This window comes from Pantherophis guttatus, chromosome 3, assembly GCF_059756535.1.
Source record: "Pantherophis guttatus breed Tessera chromosome 3, ASM5975653v1, whole genome shotgun sequence".
NCBI classification, from domain to species: domain Eukaryota; kingdom Metazoa; phylum Chordata; class Lepidosauria; order Squamata; family Colubridae; genus Pantherophis; species Pantherophis guttatus.
In genome coordinates, this window is record NC_142065.1 from 69,784 (window position 1) to 89,920 (window position 20,137).

Here is a 20,137-nt window from a genome sequence, read left to right on the forward strand (position 1 = left end):
TGTTCTGGCAGCTGATTAAATTTAAATTGGAAACTAAAAATGGCTTCAAAACAAATTAAGGCTATTGTCCCCAAAAGTGCTGGGACTTCGCCAGCTCAAACGTCCAGACTGCAATCTCTCTCTGTTCCAACGGAACCAACAATATTAACATTTGAAATGTTGCAGGAAGCCCTCAAAACACAAGCCTCTGTTACAGAAAAAAAAATTGCTTCAATGTTTCAGGAGCAAACTCGAGAGGTAGGTGAAGAGATAGCCCAAGTCAAAGGACTATTCAAAAACGAAACCAAGAAATTAGAGAAGATATTATTATGGCAGTACAAGGATTGGCAGGACATATTGAAGCAGTAGATGAAAAAGTGGAAAAAATTAAGCAGACTAATGAGAACTTGGAAAATAAAATGGGGGAGGTCCAGGACAAGATGGAAAGAGCAGAGGCTGATGTGATAATGATACAATATAGAGAAATGGAATTTGCTCTGAGAATAAGAGGCCTCAAGGAAAATAAGCAAGAGAATTTGAGAGAGATCTTTTCAGAAGCATTTGCACAGATAATGGGAGATCAAAAAGCAAATTTTGAACGGCAAATTGACAAAATTTATCGTGTCAATTCATGGGTGGCCAGACAGAAACATCTACCAAGAGACATTATAGTTTATTTTACAACAAAGAGACTACGTAATGAAATCCTACAAGTCACTTTTAAAAATAAACTTCAAGTGCAGGGGCAGGAGCTTTTAACATTGAAAAAAATTCCCCCCCAAAATGTTGAGAGCCAGAAAGGATTATGCCTTTCTGGTAGAAGAACTGAGATACCATCAGATATAGTATAGATGGGAAGTTCCAGCTGGTCTAGTGGTGAATTATTCAGGAGAAAGATATCGTCTCAATTCAGTGTGGAAGGCAAGAGATTTCTATACCAATGTTTTAAAGGCTGGATGCCCACAGCCCCAGGAAGCTAGAAGGAAGACGGAAATAGAGGGAGAAAGAAAGGGGGAGAAAGAACTGTTGGCACAGGCCCAAAAGGGTGATTTGATTATTCAAAAAGAATTAATACAATTTTCGACTACTGTTCAAGCTTTGGAGATAGAAGAACCTAAGGATCAAAGACAGACTCGAGGAGCAGCCAAGCGTCAAGAAGAATTAAGAGTACAGCAACTTCAAATGATTCAAGATATTACAAAAACAGAAGCAGTGGGAGGAGCAAGGCCAAAAAGTAAAATGCATGGAGATTTCCAGCAGATGCTCCAAGTGCTTCAAGGGGCCAAGAATGGCAACTAGATTTTTGACCTGGAATGTTAATGGCCTAAATTCACCACAAAAGAGGAGAAAAATATTTCATTATTTGAAACAGTTTAAAAATGATGTAATTTGTTTACAAGAGACTCATATTAGAAGTAAAGATCAAAAATACTTAATAAATGCAAGGTTAGGTATACATTTTGTTGCATCTGCTCCCGAGAAGAATAATGGTATAGTTATATACCTAAAAAAAGACCTAACTGCCAAATTAATTGAAGCAGATGATCAAGGAAGATTTATAGCAATTGAACTTAGAGAAAAAATACTTTTAATTGGCATCTACGCACCGAACCAACAACAGGAAAAATTTTATAAGCTTTTACATTCCAAGTTACTACAATGGGACTATAAATCATGTATTTTATTGGGTGATTGGAATGGAGTTTTGGACACTAAAAAAGATAAGAAGGGGCTCTTGCAGAACATTTCAACGCGTGCCAGATTGCCAAAATCGTTTTTTGAAATGATGGAGGATATGGAACTGAGAGATATCTGGCGAGAGAGAAACCCCAAAGAAATATTTTTCAGAATATTTTTTCTGATAGACATCAATCTTTCTCCAGGATTGATTTTATATTAATTACAAATGATTTCTTTTCCAGGGTGAAGAAGACGAAGATTTGTCTAAAGAGTTTTAACGGATCATAGTTCAGTTTGAATGGAATTAGAGTATGGAAGGAGATCTAAGAGGTCTTGGAGGTTAAATGAAAATCTGTTTAGATATGAGGAAAATGTAAAAGAATGTAAAAAATTTATGAAAGAATTTTTTATTATAAATATGCATAAGGGTACATCTATGGAAATGGTTTGGGATGCAAGTAAAGCATATATGAGAGGCATTTTGATATATTTGAATAATAAATATAGACACAAACAGGAAAAAAAAGGAAGGATTTAGAAGAAGAAATAATCAGAAAAAAAGAACAAGCTTTGATATTGAACCCGGCAGATAAGAAAATAAAAGAGGCAATCAATTTATTGCGAGGGCAATTTAATATGTTAATGGCTGATCAGGTCGCAACTAATTTGCAATATGCTAAACATAATATTTTTTGTAATGCTAAAAAACCAGGGAGGTGGTTAGCATATTTGTTAAGGAAAAAACAAAAGTCACGGACTATAGAGAAAATAGAATACAAAGGTAAAGAGGTTTATCAGCAAAATATGATTAAAAAAGCATTTTTAGAATTTTATACAAGGTTGTATGCTAGTGATAAAATTCAACGTACAGATATAGATACATATTCACAGAAAGAGAATATTCCTACAATTACAAAAGAGCAAAGGGAGGGTTTAAATCAATCGATAACCACTGAGGAGATTATGTTTGCAATTAAGCAGTTGAAAGTGGGTAAAGCTCCTGGGACGGATGGTTTGACAGCTGCTTATTATAAACATTTGCAGTTAGAAATGGTGGGACCACTTAAAGAATTATTTACTAATATACAATCTGGAGGAGATGTACCCCCATCTTAGAGGACAGTTTATATTTCTTTGATTCCAAAGAAGGAGCAAGACCACACCTAGCCAAAAAATTATAGGCCCATATTACTCTTAAATACAGATTACAAGATTTTTGCTAAAATATTAGCAAATAGGTTAATGACAGTCATGCAACAAATGATTCATGATGATCGAACTGGTTTTATAAATGGTAGACAAATGAAGAGTAATGTAAGGCAAGTTGTTAACCTATTGGAGTATTTGGGGAAGAACAACCAAATCCCTGCGGTGCTGATATTTCTTGATGCAGAGAAAGCATTTGATCGATTGAATTGGCAATTTTTATTGAAAATAATAGAAAAGATGCAGTTTGGAGAACATTTCACAAAATCTATTAAGGCAATATACCAGAAACAAACAGCGCAAATAATAATTAATGGTAGTTTAACAGATACTTTTAATATAGAAAAAGGAACAAGACAAGGATGCCCTTTGTCTCCATTATTGTTCATCTTGACTTTGGAATTTTTGTTAAGTAAGATACGTGAGTCAGACAAAATAAGTGGAATTAAGATTAGGCAGTATGACTATAGATTACGAGCATTCGCAGACGACTTGGTTGTTACTTTAACCCAACCATTACAGTCGGTTGTAGGTCTAATGGATATAATTAATCAATATGGACAAGTATCTGGATTTAAAATAAATGCAGGGAAAACGAAAATAACTAAAAATATTAAAAAATATTTTTAAAATATTAAAAAATAACTAAAAATAAAAATAAATCAAAAAGAAGAATTAGAAAAATTTTTCTAATTATTTATTAAAAAATAAATCAAAAAGAAGAATTAGAAAGACTAACAGGATTTGAAATTGTAAAAAAAGTTAAGTATTTAGGGGTCTATATTATGACATCAAATACGAAATTATTTAAGTATAATTATGATCCGTTGTGGCAAAAAATACAGCGAGAGATGAAAAACTGGAAAAAATTACAATTATCCTTGTTAGGAAGAATAGCAGCAGTAAAAATGAATGTTTTACCTAAGTTTTTGTTTCTTTTTCAAATGATACCAATACTTAAAAAAGATGAGAATTTGAAGATATGGCAGAAGGATTTTAATAACTTTGTTTGGGCAGGGAAGAGACCGAGAATAAAACAAAAAATAATGCAGGATATACGTGAAGGAGGAGGTCTCAAAATGCCTAATTTAAGACTATATTATGAGGCAGCTGTTTTATCAGCAATGAGCGATTGGATGAATTTAACAGAAGAAAGAATATTGAATATTGAGGGATATGATTTGGTTTACGGGTGGCATGCTTATTTATTATATGATAAGAAAGTGGACAAGACTTTTAAAAGTCATATATTAAGGAATGCTTTATTGCGTGTCTGGAAAAAGTACAAGTATAAACTAAACGAGAAGTTATCATTGTGGGCAATACCCAGACACGCAATACAGAATATAAGTGTAGAGCAAAGGCAGGATGTGATTACATATAAAGAGCTTCTTAACAAGGAAAGAGGTATACTACAATTAAAATCTTTGAATCAACTAAGAGAAGAAAGGGCAATTCGAACATGGTTTCAATATGTACAGTTGCAAGCTAGATGGAGAGAAGATCAGAAAATTGGTTTTCTGTAAAATGAGGAGAACTTGGTAAAACAGATTAGAGATCAAAGTCAAATGCATATAAAAAGGTTGTATAATGCGTTGGTAGAAATAGATTCAGAAACGGAGTTAGTTAAGGACTGTATGATAAAGTGGGCACAAAATATTGAAGAACCAATAATGATGGAAACATGGGAAAAAATATGGGTTAGAAATGTGAAGTTCACACAAGCCCAAAATTTAAGAGATAATTTTTATAAAATGTTTTATAGATGGCATCTGGATCCTAAAAAGCTAGCCTGTATGTATCCAAGTTTGCAACCTAAGTGTTGGAGATGTGAATGTGATGATGCCACGTATTATCATATATGGTGGACATGTAAAAAAATTAAGGCATTTTGGATAAAAATATGGTGGATTATTCAAAATATTCTCAAAAAGATAAAATTTACTCCACAGTTCTTTTTGTTAGGCATAATTACAGATTGTACTGTTATAGAGACTAAGTTGATTTTAAATTTAATAACAGCAGCCAGACTCTTGGTGGCACAGTACTGGAAGAAGGAAGACTTGCCTACTATTGAAGAATGGACACTAAAAGTAGCGAATTTAGCAGAGATGGCTAAAATTTGAAGCGTATTTGAAGGACCATTCAAATGAAAGATATATACTGGAATGGAGATGGATTGACTATATTCAAAACAAATATCGGACTAAAAAGTTTCAAATAGCTTATGAATGAAATCTATATTTTCTTTTTGAATATGTTTAGTTAGTTGAAAGGGGAATTAAAGAGCAAGGGGGAGTTTGGAGACCACAGAAAGTTAGCCTATTTTAGTTTATGTTTGTTATGCTATACCCTGTTTTTGCTCTGGGAAGTCCGGGGGGTGGGTGTCGGGGGGGAGGGGGGTTGGAGGGAGAGGGGGCGATGGGGGGGAAATTGTTGTAATGATTGTTAAAACTTTTTAAATAAAAAAAAATATTGCTTCTTTTCCCTTAATATTTATCTAAACACTTTCAACAGGGTTTTCATTTTTGGTGTCATGGATTCTCGTACAGGTGTAGTCAGAATAATAAAGTTGGAAGGGACCATTCAAGGTCTTCTAGACCAAGCCCATGCCCATGCCCATGCCAGGTGTCCTTATACCATTCCAGTCAAATGGTTGTCCAATCTCTTCTTAAAAACCTCCAGTGATGGAGCACCCACAACTTCTGGAGGCAAGCCGTTCCACTGGTTAATTGTTTTCACTGTCAGGAAATTTCTCCTAGGTTGGATCTATCTTTGGTAAGCTTCCATCCATTATTTCTTGTTCTGTGCTCAGGTGCTTGGAGAATAGATTGTCTCCTTCTTCTTTGTGACAGCCACTCCCCACCAAATACTGAAAGACTACTGTCCTGCCCCAGTCCTCACACACATAGCACAAGTGGAGTAAGTGTGTTTATTTCATACAACCAACCCTGTAGTCATTCCCCAGTCCCAACTCTGTGAGAAGTCTTTTTAAAGTCTGTTCTAAACAACTTGGATGTAGCAAGCAATGGAAGAAACTAGGCCACAGTCTCTTTTGTGCCTAAGACATGGGAACAGCACTGGTGGAACAACAGCCCTCACGACACTCAGAGTTGAAGGTATAGCCAAGGCAAACACGGGTTCAAGATGCAACAGAGACAACACAACTCCAGCTGGTTCCAGACAATGGCAACTTACCATCAATGGGTTCAAGGCACAATGAAAGCAACACAGTCTCCAATGAGTTCAAGGCACAAGGAAGGAGTGATGACCCGGGACAAGGCACAGAGGCAACACAGCCAGCTGATAGTTCAAACTCCCCTTTATTGCCCCAACTTTCCCCCAAACACTCCCACGTTTATGGCAAGTTCTGGAGCAAAGCGCTCACACACACCTCCAGCAGCCTCTGGCTGCGAGTAGTCCAGCAAAACACCGTTAGCAGGATGGCTTCAAGGCAATAAGTCCAGTGAGGCAAAGGGATAGGGCAGCAATAAATCCAGCGAACAGCAGCAACGACACACAAAACTCCACGAGTTCAGCACTTGTTCCCGACAAGCGCCCCTCCCCACAGCGTCTCAGTCCCCAGGTGTGCCTTGTGAAGAGGGGCGGGGCGCTCTCCTCCCGAGTTATTGGATCGGCCTGTGCTGTTCCCGCCTCCTCTCCACTCTCTATGCTCGGGGTTCAGGAGGGGGCGGTCCTTGCTTGTCGCCTGAGCTCCATCACTCCTCCTCTTCACTGCCTGCCCTCCCTTCCCTCCTCTCGATCATCCTACCCATTCTTCCCTGCTGGTAAGCCATTCCAGGCCTGAGGGACCTGGGCTGTCTTGTCCTGCTCCTCTCCGCATTCCTCCGGAGCCAACGAGACCGCACCCTTGACCTCCGTCAGCCCCAGCTCCGGCTCGTCCACCTCCACAGACTCAGGCTCTGACGGGGCCATGACAGAGGGCAAATTGACTTCAATGGGTTCAAGGCCCAACAACGACAACACAAAACCAGCAGGTTCAAGGCACAATGGAGGCATCAATTTGGGAATTGATGCCTCCATTCGGGAAGGCTTGGACTCTGACTGGGTAGATTCCGGCGAGGTGACTGAGGCCGGCCTTGAGAATGTTATCTGGGAGGGGTTCGATCCTGTGACTTCTGAGGATGTGGACAGGATTCTGGGGAAGCTAAATGCAACCACATGTTTATTGGACCTGTGTCCTTCCTGGCTGGTACTGGCCACCAGGGAAGTTACACGAGGCTGGCTCCAGAGGATTATAAATGCTTCTCTGAGTGAGGGTTTCTTGCCTGCCGCCTTGAAAGAGGCGGTGGTGAGGCCCCTCCTCAAGAAGCCTTCTCTGGACCCGGCTGTTCTGGCAAATTACTGTCCTGTCTCCAACCTTCGCTTTATTGCGAAGGTTGTTGAGAATGTGGTTGCGCGACAGCTTCCGCAGTATCTGGATGAAACTGTCTTATCTAGATCCGTGCCAGTCCGGCTTCAGACCTGTGTACAGCACGGAGACGGCATTGGTCGCATTGGTGGATGATCTCTGGAGGGCTCGCGACAGGGGTTGCTCCTCTGTCCTGGTCCTGTTAGATCTCTCAGCGGCTTTTGATACCATCGACCATGGTATCATGCTGCGTCAGTTGGAGGGCTTTGGGGTGGGAGGCACCATGCTGCGGTGGTTCTCCTCCTATCTCTCCGACCGGTCGCAGTCTGTGTTGGCAGGGGGGCAGAGGTCGACCTCAAGGCGCCTCGTTTGCGGGGTGCCGCAAGGGTCGGCATCTCGCCGCTCTTGTTCAACATTTATGTGAAGCTGCTAGGTGAGATCATCCGTGGTTTTGGGGTGCGTTGCCAACTGTACGCTGATGATACTCAGCTGTACATCTCCACCCAACCACCCCAATGATGCCCTCGAAGTAATGTCCCAGTGTCTGGAGGCTGTGCGGGTCTGGATGGGGAGGAACAGGCTTCGACTCAACCCTTCCAAGACCGAGTGGCTGTGGATGCCGGCGTCCCGATATAGCCATCTGGTGCCATCGCTGGCTATTGGGGGAGAGTCATTGACCCCCACAGAGAGGGCTCGCAACTTAGGTGTCCTCCTGGACACACGGCTGTCTTTAGAAGAGCATATGACAGCCGTGACCAGGGGGGCTTTTTATCAGGTTCGCCTGATACGCCAGTTGTGCCCCTTTCTGGATCGGGACTCCTTATGCACAGTCACCTATGCCCTCGTCACGTCTCGCCTGGACTACTGCAACGCTCTCTACATGGGGCTCCCCTTGAGGAGCACCCGGAGGCTCCATCTGGTCCAGAATGCGGCCGCGCAGGTGATTATGGGAGCGACGTGGAGCTCCCATGTAACACCTCTCCTGCGCGAGCTGCACTGGCTCCTGGTGGTCTTCCAGGTGTGCTTTAAGGTGTTGGTTCTCATCTTTAAAGTGCTCCATGGCTTTGGGCCAGGGTACTTATGAGACCGCCTGCTGCTACCGATAACCTCCCACCGGCCAATACGCTCTCACAAAGAGGGCCTCCTCGGGGTGCCGTCGGTCAAGCAATGTCGGCTGGCGGCCTCCAGGGGGAGAGTCTTCTCTGTGGGGGCACCCGCCCTGTGGAATGAGCTACCTCCTGGAATACGACTGATCCCGGACCTCCGGACCTTCCGTAAGGCCCTGAAGACTTATTTGTTCCAGCAAGCCGGCCTAGCCTAAAGGGTTTTTAATGGGATTTTTTAAATTTTATAGACTTGGGGTTTTAAAATGGGAGGCCGATTGATTTAATCTTTTTTAATTATCTTAACTTTTGGATTTGGATGTATTTTAATTTTGGCTGTTCATCGCCCTGAGTCCCCTTGGGAGAAGGGCAGTATACAAATTAAATAAATAAATAAAATAAAATAAAATCAATGGGTTCAAGACACAACAATGGCAACATGGTCATGTTCAACTCAATGATTTCAAGGCAATGGTCCAGAGTATTCACAGATGGCTAGATTATGTAACATTGTGTCCAACTACCTCCAGGCGTCAAACACCAAAGTAAACAGGCGTTGATTGGTGTGTCTCATTAGGAGAGGAGAGGCTGCCTCGTGACCAGCCTCACCAACCTCCTTTGCGCCTCTCTCTGCTTAACTATACATGACCTTTGATCGAGCAGGGGCAGCAACTCCTCCTCTCCTCCGCTGGCTGGCTGCAGCTGTGCTTCTCCTCCTGCCTGCACAGCCGACTATTTGTCTGGCCACTCTCTCTCGGATTTCCCAACGTTCCTGGCACAGCTCCATCACAATCATCCTGTCCTGCTACAGAGCCTTCCACATACCCCCCGTGCTCCGCATAGTCCTTGTCAGCCATCCCAACTGCTATCAGGTCACCTCTAGTCCTTCCCTTTGTTAGGCTTGATATATCCAGTTCTTGCAACCTTTCGTCATATGTATTCTTTCTAGAAGCTCTACATCTTTTTTATATTGTGGTTACCACAACTGGACGCAGTATTCCAGGTGTGGTCTTACTAAAGCAATATATAGTGGTACTAACACTTGATTCATGTGATCTTGATTCTGTCCCTCTGTTAAGGCAGCCTAGGACTGCATCGGCCTTTTTGGCAGCTGCAGCACACTGCTGGCTCATGCTTAAGTGGTTCTTTACTAGGTCTTCAAGATCCCTCTCATAATTACTGTTGTCCAGCCAGGTGCCATCTATTCTATACCTGTATATTTGGTTTTTGTTGCCTAAGTGTAAAACCTAAGTTTTTCTTCACAATGAATTACATTTTGTTGGATAGGTCCCAGTGTGCAAGTCCGTCTAGTGACTAAATCAGTGGGACCAATGAAATACTTGGGACTTTAGTAAGGCATTTGACAAAGTAGGCCACAATCTATTGCTCCTTTACTACGATTATGTCAATTGTGACTAATAAATACTTAAAACTTCTGGAAGGAACCAGAATCCTTCTGCCTGAACTAGGCACCCTTCTCCAGGCCCACATTTCAAGGCAGTTCTTCATGTACTCCAAAGCAGAATCCTATCATCAAACTGCTCCCACTCTGAAAATTCATTTGTGCCTAAACAGCTGCCATGGGGTGCAGTTCTTCTACCTGGAGGAGTTCAGTAGCCTCGTGCTGGAATTTATCCGCCAGATAGTCCATAATGCAGCTACGAGCAAAATCCACACGGCTGTAGAAAGCAAACTCTGTGCGGCAGAACAGCTGGAGAGTCTGGGAAGCCAGCTCCAGCACTTCACTGCTGGTGTGCTTTTCCACCACTTCCTTTAGCTGGCTCAGCAGCAAGTCTAAGTACTGGGAGGAGACAGAGAGAGTCATCTCAGCAGTGTCCAAGCGCAAGCCTTGGGGGCGGGAGGGGGATGGATTTGGACTTTTGGGGGAAGCAGGAGGAAGAGTCTCCTTAGGAGAAACAAGGTACAGGGGGAGAGAGGCAGAGTAATGACAAGAGTCTCCTACCTTCTCCAGACGGCCTGAGCTGTAATGAGTTAGGTCAAAATAACGCAAAGCCTCCAGCAGAGGTCCTACTTTCTCAGCATCAGCAGAGAACTGCCAAGACAGAGCAGAGAAGTGAGGACTGAGGGTACTAATAGAACATGCTGCTCTTTGCAAGGAAAGCCAAGTGCATCAACATCCAGGACCCTGAGTGGACAGATAAATCCCCAAGTGGCCTCAATGACTTTCAAAGAGTGCTAGGGACCAGATGATTGCAAAGAATACAAATCCTTCTTCCATTCCCCATCATTCAGTCAGAACTGAAGAAAAACTGAAGCAAAACATTTTCAAGGGGAAGAAAAAGTTGAAAAGCAACTTTGGAACAGCCACCTAGAACCAACAGGCAGTGCCACATCCCAACAAGAACACAATGCTTTGGTTTCTCCTCCTGTTTAGTAAGAGATGAATGCATTCACCTTAGCTAACAGCTGGGGCAGTAGAGGGACAAAATGCTGTGCGAGTCTTAAACGCTCTTCAGACTGCACTTTGCGTTCCCGAGCAGAAAACACCTGACAAAGCAGAAAGAAGAAGAGAAGGAGATGGCAGGAAATGGTCCTTGTGAAAGGAGAGGAAGAAACAAGAAGCTTACCTTCTTTCCAGAGAACCTGCCAATTGGTGGGTGCCCTTCTGTGGCTTGCCGCATACTGGCCACCAAGATCAAGATGAGGCTGCTCTCCTTTAGATCACCCAAACCTGCTGAGAAACACAGCACTTTAGCTATGGAGCATCTAACACAGAAAATGAATCCATATTATGCAACTAACACAATCTATAACCCTAAATGTGTAGCTACTGTTTCTTAAATTTGCAGAATTATACCAGTATCCATAAAGAAGCACCAATTTAACTTATTTCTAATTGGATGCAATAAACAGATTTTTTAAATATAAACTGCCAAGCCTTCTTGAAAACCCCTGGATAATTCCCTCGGATATTTCTCCTAAATATGTTTAACAAATAAGGGATCATTACATATCCTTGCTTTCAGGGATGACCCACTTGCCAATAATAATAATAACAACAACAACAACAACAACAACAACAACAGCACCTGGTGATGCACGAATTGAAGATAAGCAGCAAGAAAAAATCACAAAGTACCAGGACTTACAAATTGAAGTTGAGCGACTATGGAAAAAGAAATCGTGTGTTGTCCCAATTGTAATTGGAGCCCTCGGAGCAATACCCAAAGGGCTACCCCGCTATTTAGAAATTCTAAATTTGCCGGACTTGAACATTTTGACTCTACAAAAAACCACCTTACTCGGAACAGCTTACATCCTCCGACGATACCTTAACAGTTCCTAGGTCCTTGGTTAGGACTCGAGCTGCTGAGCTATTAACCAGCCTCAAAGGCTGTGAATCTCACTAAAGATTAACCAATGAATAATAATAATAATAATAATAATAATAATAATAATAATAATAATAATAATAATAATAATAATAATAATAATAATAATTTTATTTCTATACCGCCCTTCTCCCGAAGGACTCAGGGCGGTGTACAGCCTATTTAAAAACACAAGACAAAACAGCAATTAAAATTTAAAATAATTAAATAAATTTGGCTCAATTAAAACCCCAGAAATTTAAAATACCCCAATTTAAAACTATTATGTTGATAGCCCGGCCTGGCGGAACAACAGGGTCTTCAGTGCACAGCGAAACACGCGGAGGTCAGAGATCTTAGGTATTTCCAGGGGCAGTTCATTCCACAGGGCTGGGGCTCCCACAGAGAAGGCCCTCCTCCTGGGTGTCGCCAGCCGACATAACTTGGCCGATGGCACCCTGAGGAGACCCTCTCTGTGGGAGCAGACTGGTCGGTGGGAGGCTATTGGTGGCAGAAGACGGTCTCGAAGGTACCCGGGTCCTATGCCATGGAGCGCTTTAAAGGTGGTGACCAACACCTTGAATCGCACCCGCAAGACCACTGGGAGCCAGTGCAGCTCGCGCAGGAGGGGTGTCACGTGGGCACAACGAGTTGCGCCCATAACCACCCGCGCGGCCGCATTCTGGACCAGCTGGAGCCTCCGAGTGCTCTTCAAGGGGAGCCCCATGTAGAGAGCATTACAATAGTCCAACCGGGAGGTAACAAGGGCATGAGTGACCGTGCGCAGGGCGTCCCGGTCCAGAAAGGGCTGCAACTGGCGGATCAGGTGAACCTGATAAAAGGCCCCCCTGGCCACGGCCGTCATATGCTCTTCTAAAGACAGCCGTGCATCCAGGAGGACACCCAGATTGTGAGCCCTCTCCGTGGGGGGCAGAGATTCACCCCCAATAGTCAACGATGGCACCTGTTGACTGTATCGGGGCGCCGGAAGCCACAGCCACTCGGTCTTGGAGGGGTTGAGTCTGAGCCTGTTCCTCCCCATCCAGACCCGCACGGCCTCCAGGCAGCAAGACATCACATCTGCTTATTCTCATTCATTATTTATTACTGTTCTCACATTTATATCAAACATTCCATAATTCATTTTCCTGTTTACTTTCACGATATGCTTTTGTTAAAATTACAAACACAGAATAAACTTCTTACAATTATATGTTTCTCAATGACCTGAAAAGGAAAAATTATTAATTCAATTTTATTAATTCAATTTATATGCCACCTTTCTCCGCAGACTCAGGGCAGCTATAAAAATGCAGTATGCACAATTTCTTTCCAGCATGAAGAAGAACATAACTAAAGAACATAAAGTACTTCCAGTAACTATAGCAATCATGTCAGAAAAGCTAAAGCTCAGAATGAACAAAGGCTTGCATAAGAGGTAAGAAACATCAAAGAGTCCTTGGTACTCTGAGCCTAGTGGTTTACTTCCAGACTTTTCATCACCCAAAAAGGTAATACCATCAGTGTGAGTGAGTGTGGGGTTCTCTCCCAATTTATATACAGTAGCTTGCCCTGCCAGTGTTGGCGGGGGTGTAGTTTTCTCCTTGGTGATTCCTTGATTACTGTTTTCTGCTCGTTTGTCTGGTGTTAATCCTTGCTTATTGGGGTGCTGGCTGCTACGTCTTCTGGTCTTTTGTTTCTTTCTTAGGTTTTCTATTGTCTCTGAACTATAAATCTGGTTTATTTCTATGTTATCTATTGATGACTGATTTGTCTAAATGCCAAGTTTCCAGGAATTCCCTGGCATTTTTGGATTTGGTTTGGTCTAGGATACTTTTTTCCCTGGGTGATAATGGGCTGACTGTCCATATTCATGCTGGGATTAAGAAATTTTCATCATGTCTTCCAACTTCTGGCTTTTGCTCATGGATATGCTTTGCCTGTCTTCTGCCTATCTGTCCTATATAGTGGCTGTTACAGCCCTTACACTGTATGTTGCAGGGCTACTGGGACCATTGGTTTAGTTACAGTGTTTTGGAGGGCTTTAACTGGAGCAAAACCCACACTCACCAGCACTGATGTTAGTTGGCTGTGATGAAACATCTGCAAGCAAACAACCAAGTTCTGAGAGCACCAAGGTCTCCACAGTTCAATCCTGAGCTACAGGAAGTCTCTTCCTTTGAAGTATGAGTTCTTTGGGAAGTGAGAAATGAACAGAAAGCCATGTGTAGATGCAGCCAAAGAAAGCAGTCAATCCGTAATGGGACAAGGAGAAACATTATCTTAACTTCCTTTTGTCGGTCTTCTCAAAAAAGAAATGGAGCTCTAGCTAGTCATCCAAATCACTTGAGCCCCCACCTCCACCCCGGACCAGATTCAACTGGAAAGTACAGAAGGAATGTACAGAAGGAAGAGGACGCCAGGTCTGCTTTAAGTAGTCATGTGATTACTTTCATGAGGAAAGTTCTTTGCAAATACATGGGAAGATCAGAGTATCCCAGTCAAATCACATTCAACATGAATCCACAATGTGATATTGTTGCTAGATAGGCAAATAATACCTTGAGAGGTATTAAAGGTAGTCCTTGCTTAATGACTGTCCTGTTTAGCAACTGATCAAAGTTACAACAGCATTTTACAACCAGTCCTCACACTCAAACCTCTCACAGTATTCCCACAATAATGTGATCAAAATTTGGATGTTTATAATCGTCACAGCATCCCACAGTCAAAGAACAGCACTTGCGCACTTCACAGCCAACTTCCAGCTACGTCCATGGGCAGATATCCTCAGGTAGTGATCCCCAGAATTTCAGGTGGGTTTTAAAGAAGTCAGAGGGCACATTTTTCCCATTCATTTAGTAACCAACAGCTGATATGAGCCAAAGCCTACCCATCTCTGCTCACCTTCTATGGAGGATTCCTCCAGCAAAAGGCCAGTCAGCACCGGCCAGTCCTTCAGCAGGGCAGATGCACAGTCCCATAGGCTATCGACCAAATAGGCGGCATGGTCATGGAACTGTGGGTGGAGAACAAAGCATTGCACTAAAACCAGCCTGGCTAAGGGTCGCCACGACTCTTCACCTTCTCCTTATGGCTCAAACGTTTCACTCACCTCGCTTTCAATAAAGAACACCAAAAGCAATTGAAGGAAGACACGAGTGCCCTCATGGCGGTCCCCTGATTTTGCCCTGGCGTCCACCTTGGGTGCCAAGAACCTACAAGCCAAGCTACCATCATTAGGAAACAGTCCAAGTCAGAAATCTTTGGGAAGAAACAGGAAATTGCATTCCAATGCACAACAGAGTGCTTGCTCAGTATGCTGAGATGCATTGGGGGGCAGGGGCGGGGGTGAAATGGTTCGGACCAGATAATGCGATCCGGTAGTGATTGTGGCAGGTGGTTCGGAGAACCGGTAGCAATGGAGGCGTGAGGCTCTGTCCACCCGCCCGGGTGTCATTCCTGGTTTTAACCAGGAAGTAATGTGTTTTTTACCCTCTTGTGCATGCACAGGTTTTGCCCATGCACAGAGGGTCTATGTGGTGCGTGCACTTCTGAACCAGTAAGGATGGTAAGTAGATTTCACCCCGGGGGGGGGGGAGGGAGAACCATACTCACTTTCTATATAAAAATCCACCTGCAGCAGCAGCTAAAGGACGACTGGAAGCATAAACCAGTGGGAAGACCCTTTCACAGTCAGCGTCAGTGAGTGCGCCGTCCATATTCCTGCACAGAGACCAGTCTTAAGTGCACATGAAAAATGTCAATCCCCAACACTTCTAAGTCAGGGTAGAAAGGACAGACTTAAAACACAGGAGACCCTCTGCCACTCCATGCAGAGAATATTGACTTTGAGGAACAATTCAAATGCTAACAGTGCCTTCGTATTACTCTTGGCATCACTTACTGAAGGATAAGAGTAAGCAGCCTCACAGCTTCCGTTGCCACTTGAGGCTCTTTATCCAGAACCATGGACACAATCCGTTCCTGCAGAAAAACAAGAGGTACTGGAGGAGGGAGGATACCAACTAGAATACCACCCACTTTTTAGGAATGGTTAACTACCTCCTTGAAAATGCATCAAATGTATATTTCCGTACTTAACAGACAAATACGTTTCAGCTTGCTGGCTTATTCATTTATATGATCTTTCCATATCTTTGCTGTCAACATTTTGTAATTTATTAAAGCCGCCACAGGTGCACTGAACCTCCACTATGTAAAAACACAACTATAGGAACCTGCCTCCAGTCAAGACTCCTCTCCTCTGCCAGGACATTGCAGAGGACAAATAATACATTTCATTTGTACATATTTGATTGCTATCAATATATCAATATAACCCAGAATCTTGAAAGAGCCGGCAACCCTGAAACTGCTGGATGACCCTGGAGAGGAAGGAATTAGATTACAAAAACAGGTTGCTATCCTTTCCTCAGTGTGAAGGGAAATGGGTGTAATAAAGGATGTTTTTGTTGAAAGAGGCTAATATGGGTGGAAAGGCAAGCTTGGAGCCTCCTTAGAAATACAGAATTTAGACATACCAAATCTGCTGGTAGTAAGGCCGGGCCTTGCTCTTTCTCAAATGCTACATTTCAACTGCAATTCTTACGTTATCATTTCAGAAGGTACATGACCTGTAACCACCTTGTGGGCTTTGGGACTCCTCTGTGTTCTTCTGGTGAAAAGCCCAGCAACCACTGTAGTTGTGCTTGAACATAACAAATTATGTTGCATCTTTTATCTCCAATAGCTTTGGCTCTTTAGTTAAGCGGGCATTTACCCCACAACAAAACTGTCCTTTTTGGGACACAGCTAAGATGCGAGTTGCCTATCTGAGGGTGCAAAGTGTACTTCATTTTGACATCTCAAAAACAGGGCTGTCCTGAGCATTTCTGGAAGTCTTCTGCAGCCACTATACTAACTTCAAAATAATTGAACTATAAGATTGGATTTCCCCACAAATAATTTAGCCACAGTGCTCTGTGCCAGTTGTCTTCAAAGGCAACCCGACTAACTCTACATTGCTGTAGCATGCAGTAATTGTGTGATGGTTTGGTGATCATAATTTGCAAGTTACAAAAATTAAAGTTGCTAAGTTACACTTGTGCAATGAAAAAAAAAAGGGGAAGCTTAGAAAACTTCCAAATAAGGGTCACAAAAGTTCAGCTGGTATGACCCATCACCCCAACAATTCCAATCTCTGATTGAGACAGATGGCCGAGATGAGGCTTCTCACCTAAAACTGCACCCAAGTAAGACCGACCCCAGAGAGACATAAGAGGACAGGAGTTGAGAGAGAAGTTCTGTGCTGTAAAAACCAACCCATGAAATATTCCCCTCCCTTGCGATCCCCATACGGTTACTATCATAATAGTACTATTCAGTTACTTTTACTACAATATTTATACTATATAGGTAGTCCTTGACTTAAAAACACAATTGAGCCCAACATTTCTATTGTGATGTGAGACATTTGTTGAGATTTGCCCCATTTTACAATCTTTCTTGTCACAGCAGTTGATTAATTAGTAACCTGGTTAAGTGAATCTGGCTTCCCCACTTTGCTTCTCAGGAGGTCACAAAAGGGGATCACATGACCCCGGGATAATGCGACCATCATAAATATGACCCAGTTGCCAAGCGTCTGAATTTTGATCATGTTTGTGAGGATGTTGCAAAGGTTGTAACTGTGAAAAACAGTCATAAGTCGCTTTTTTCAGTGCTGTTGTAACTTTGAACAGTCACTAAACAGTCACTGTAATAAATTGAGGATTACCTGTACTCTATACTACCCGGTGTATGCTCTATTACTGTTACCTGTTGCACATGCTATGCTCTATGCTATGGATGTCAAACTCATGTTGTCACATGACGCATCACAACTTTTTTCCCCCTTCGCTAAACCAGGGGTGGGCATGCCCAGAGCGTGACACATCCAGCCCGCAAGTTTGACACCCCTACTCGATGCCATTGATACAGGCATCTCCAAGATACAGGCAGGCCTCAGCTAGTTTGTTTAACAATGGCTCAAAGTTATGACGGCCTCAAAAGTTTACGACCTGTCCTTGCACTTACAACCATCATAGCAACCCTGCAATCACATGATGGCAATTTGGGCATTTGGCAACTCGCTGTTCTGCCCCAGCTACGGACCCCAAAGAACGCAGCACACACAAAGTCCATTCAAACCTTAATTTACTGAATAAACCAGTCTTTTACAACAACGGCTGTTAATTAATTGCATTAACAGCCGCCAAGAACTCAAAGAATAATAACTGAAAACTTACTATGGTTGGCAGAATGCCCAGAAGCAATTTGCAGAAAGCTGATAAGATAAGCAAGACAAGACAAGAAGATATGTGAACTAAGTTGTTCCCTGCAAATTGCTTCAGTCAGCGTTCCTCCTTAAATAGGCTAAGGGAGTGGCCAATTAGCCCCAAGCCTTACTCTCGAGGAGACCTCCTCCTGAGGAGCCACTCCTGCCTTTTGGTAGCTCTGCGCGCCCGTGCATCGAGAAGAGGCTCCTCCTCTTCATCCTCTTCACTTAAGGGAGCTTCTGGAGGTTCTGAAGGCCCTGGCTGAATCCCTGCCTCTAGCACATCATCTTCTCCAGCCTCCTCATTGTCCGACTCGAGTGCCAGCTGCTCAGGCTGCTGGTGCAGCACCACACCAGCCTCCTCGCTGTCTGAATCAGCTACTAGCTGCATAGGCCGCGAACGGGCCACAACACTCGCTCACCTTTACAACCAGTTAAAACCTCCTGCGGTCACAGGATCGTGACCTTCCCAGCTGGTTTACGACAATGAATCACAATTGGACAAGCTGAGTGATCAATCGTGATTTGCTTAAGTACTACAGTAAAAATGGTCATAAAATTGGATTATCATGTGATGACTTGTTTTATGACTGCACCAACGTACAATGGAAATTCCGGTCCCAATTGTGATCATAAATCTTATCTCTAATTAACCTTGGTCATACGAACAAGCTAACTGCATTACTAATGTGGGCAGCCTCCTGCCCGCACCCCCTTATCTTTCTTGGTTAACTCAATTTACCTCTTATTAATTGGACTCTAAACGAATGTACAACCGAACCTATACATGCAACCCTGTACAATGCTGTTACAACTCTGGGGCTGGATCAATTGGTAACGAACAACACTTGGCTCAACAACTGCCTTGATCTCATCTTCTACAATATTTTATTTATTATTAATTAATTTAATTTATTTTATTTATTATTTATTATTTATTATTTATTATTAATTAATTATTAATTAATTATATTTCTATACCACCTTTCTCCCGTAGGACTCAAGGCGGTGTACAGTCAAGAAAAATATAGACACACAAACATCATAAAATTGCTAATTAAAATTATTACTTAGTTTGGTCAATTAAATAAAACCCAGAATTAGATAACATTTAAAAAATCATTCACATGTTCGTATGTTTAGCCCCGCCTGTTGGAACATCAGGGTCTTGAGGGCACGGCGGAAAGCATGGAGATCAGGGATATTCCGTATCTCCGGGGGCAGTTCATTCCAAAGGGTTGGAGCCCCCACAGAGAAGGCCCTCCCCCTGGGAGTCGCCAGTCGACATAATTTGACTGACGGTACCCTGAGTAGTCCCTCCCTGTGAGAACGAACTGGTCGGTGGGAGGCTATTGGTGGCAAAAGACGGTCTCGTAGGTACCCAGGTCCTAAGCCATGGAGCGCTTTAAAGGTGATAATTAACACCTTGAATCGCACCCGGAAGACCACCGGGAGCCAGTGCAGCTCGCGTAGGAGAGGTGTTACATGGGCGTAACGAGCTGCGCCCATAATCACCCGCGCGGCTACGTTCTGGACCAGTTGGAGCCTCCGGGTGTTTTTCAAGGGGAGCCCCATGTAGAGAGCATTACAGTAGTCCATACGGGAAGTAACTAGGGCATGAGTGACCGTGCGCAAGGCGTCCCGATCCAGAAAGGGACGCAACTGGCAGATCAGGCGAACCTGATAAAAGGCACCCCTGGCCACGGCCGTCAAATGATCTTCTAAAGATAACCGTGAATCCAGGAGGACACCCAAGTTGCGGGCCCTCTCTGTGGGGAGCAAGATCTCATCCCCTATTGTCAGTGATGGTACCAGCTGACTATACCGGGACGCCGGAAGCCACAGCCACTCAGTCTTGGAGGGGTTGAGTCTGAGTTTGTTTCTCCCCATCCAGATCCGCACGGCCTCCAGGCAACCGGACATCACAGCAAGGGCCTCATTGGGGTGGTCTGGGGTGGAGATGTATAGCTGTGTGTCATCAGCATACTGATGAACACTCACCCCAAAACCACGGATGATCTCGCCTAGCGGTTTTACATAAATGTTGAACAGAAGGGGTGAGAGGACTGACCCTTGCAGCACCCCACAAATAAGGTGCCTCGAGGTCGACCTCTGCCCCCCTGCCAACACAAACTGCGAACGGTCA

At 43.3% G+C, this 20,137-nt stretch overlaps 1 protein-coding gene across 7 annotated transcripts in view; it reads right to left on the reverse strand.

The window, feature by feature from the left end:
• STAG3 (STAG3 cohesin complex component) overlaps positions 1 to 20,137 on the reverse strand; it is a 74,530-nt gene that overhangs the window by 27,318 nt on the left and 27,075 nt on the right. For 5 of the 7 annotated variants that reach the window (XM_087888874.1, XM_087888878.1, XM_087888875.1 and 2 more), the window contains 8 exons: positions 15,580 to 15,659; positions 15,291 to 15,398; positions 14,788 to 14,890; positions 14,580 to 14,691; positions 10,929 to 11,032; positions 10,756 to 10,848; positions 10,304 to 10,393; positions 9,941 to 10,141 (listed from right to left, as the gene is read on the reverse strand). In XM_087888874.1, the coding sequence (XP_087745000.1) occupies positions 9,941 to 10,141; positions 10,304 to 10,393; positions 10,756 to 10,848; positions 10,929 to 11,032; positions 14,580 to 14,691; positions 14,788 to 14,890; positions 15,291 to 15,398; positions 15,580 to 15,659 (891 nt within the window). Of the gene's footprint in view, positions 1 to 9,940; positions 10,142 to 10,303; positions 10,394 to 10,755; positions 10,849 to 10,928; positions 11,036 to 14,579; positions 14,692 to 14,787; positions 14,891 to 15,290; positions 15,399 to 15,579; positions 15,660 to 20,137 lie in introns of all 7 variants that reach the window. The other 2 variants (XM_087888876.1, XM_034424130.3) reach the window with 1 other exon arrangement.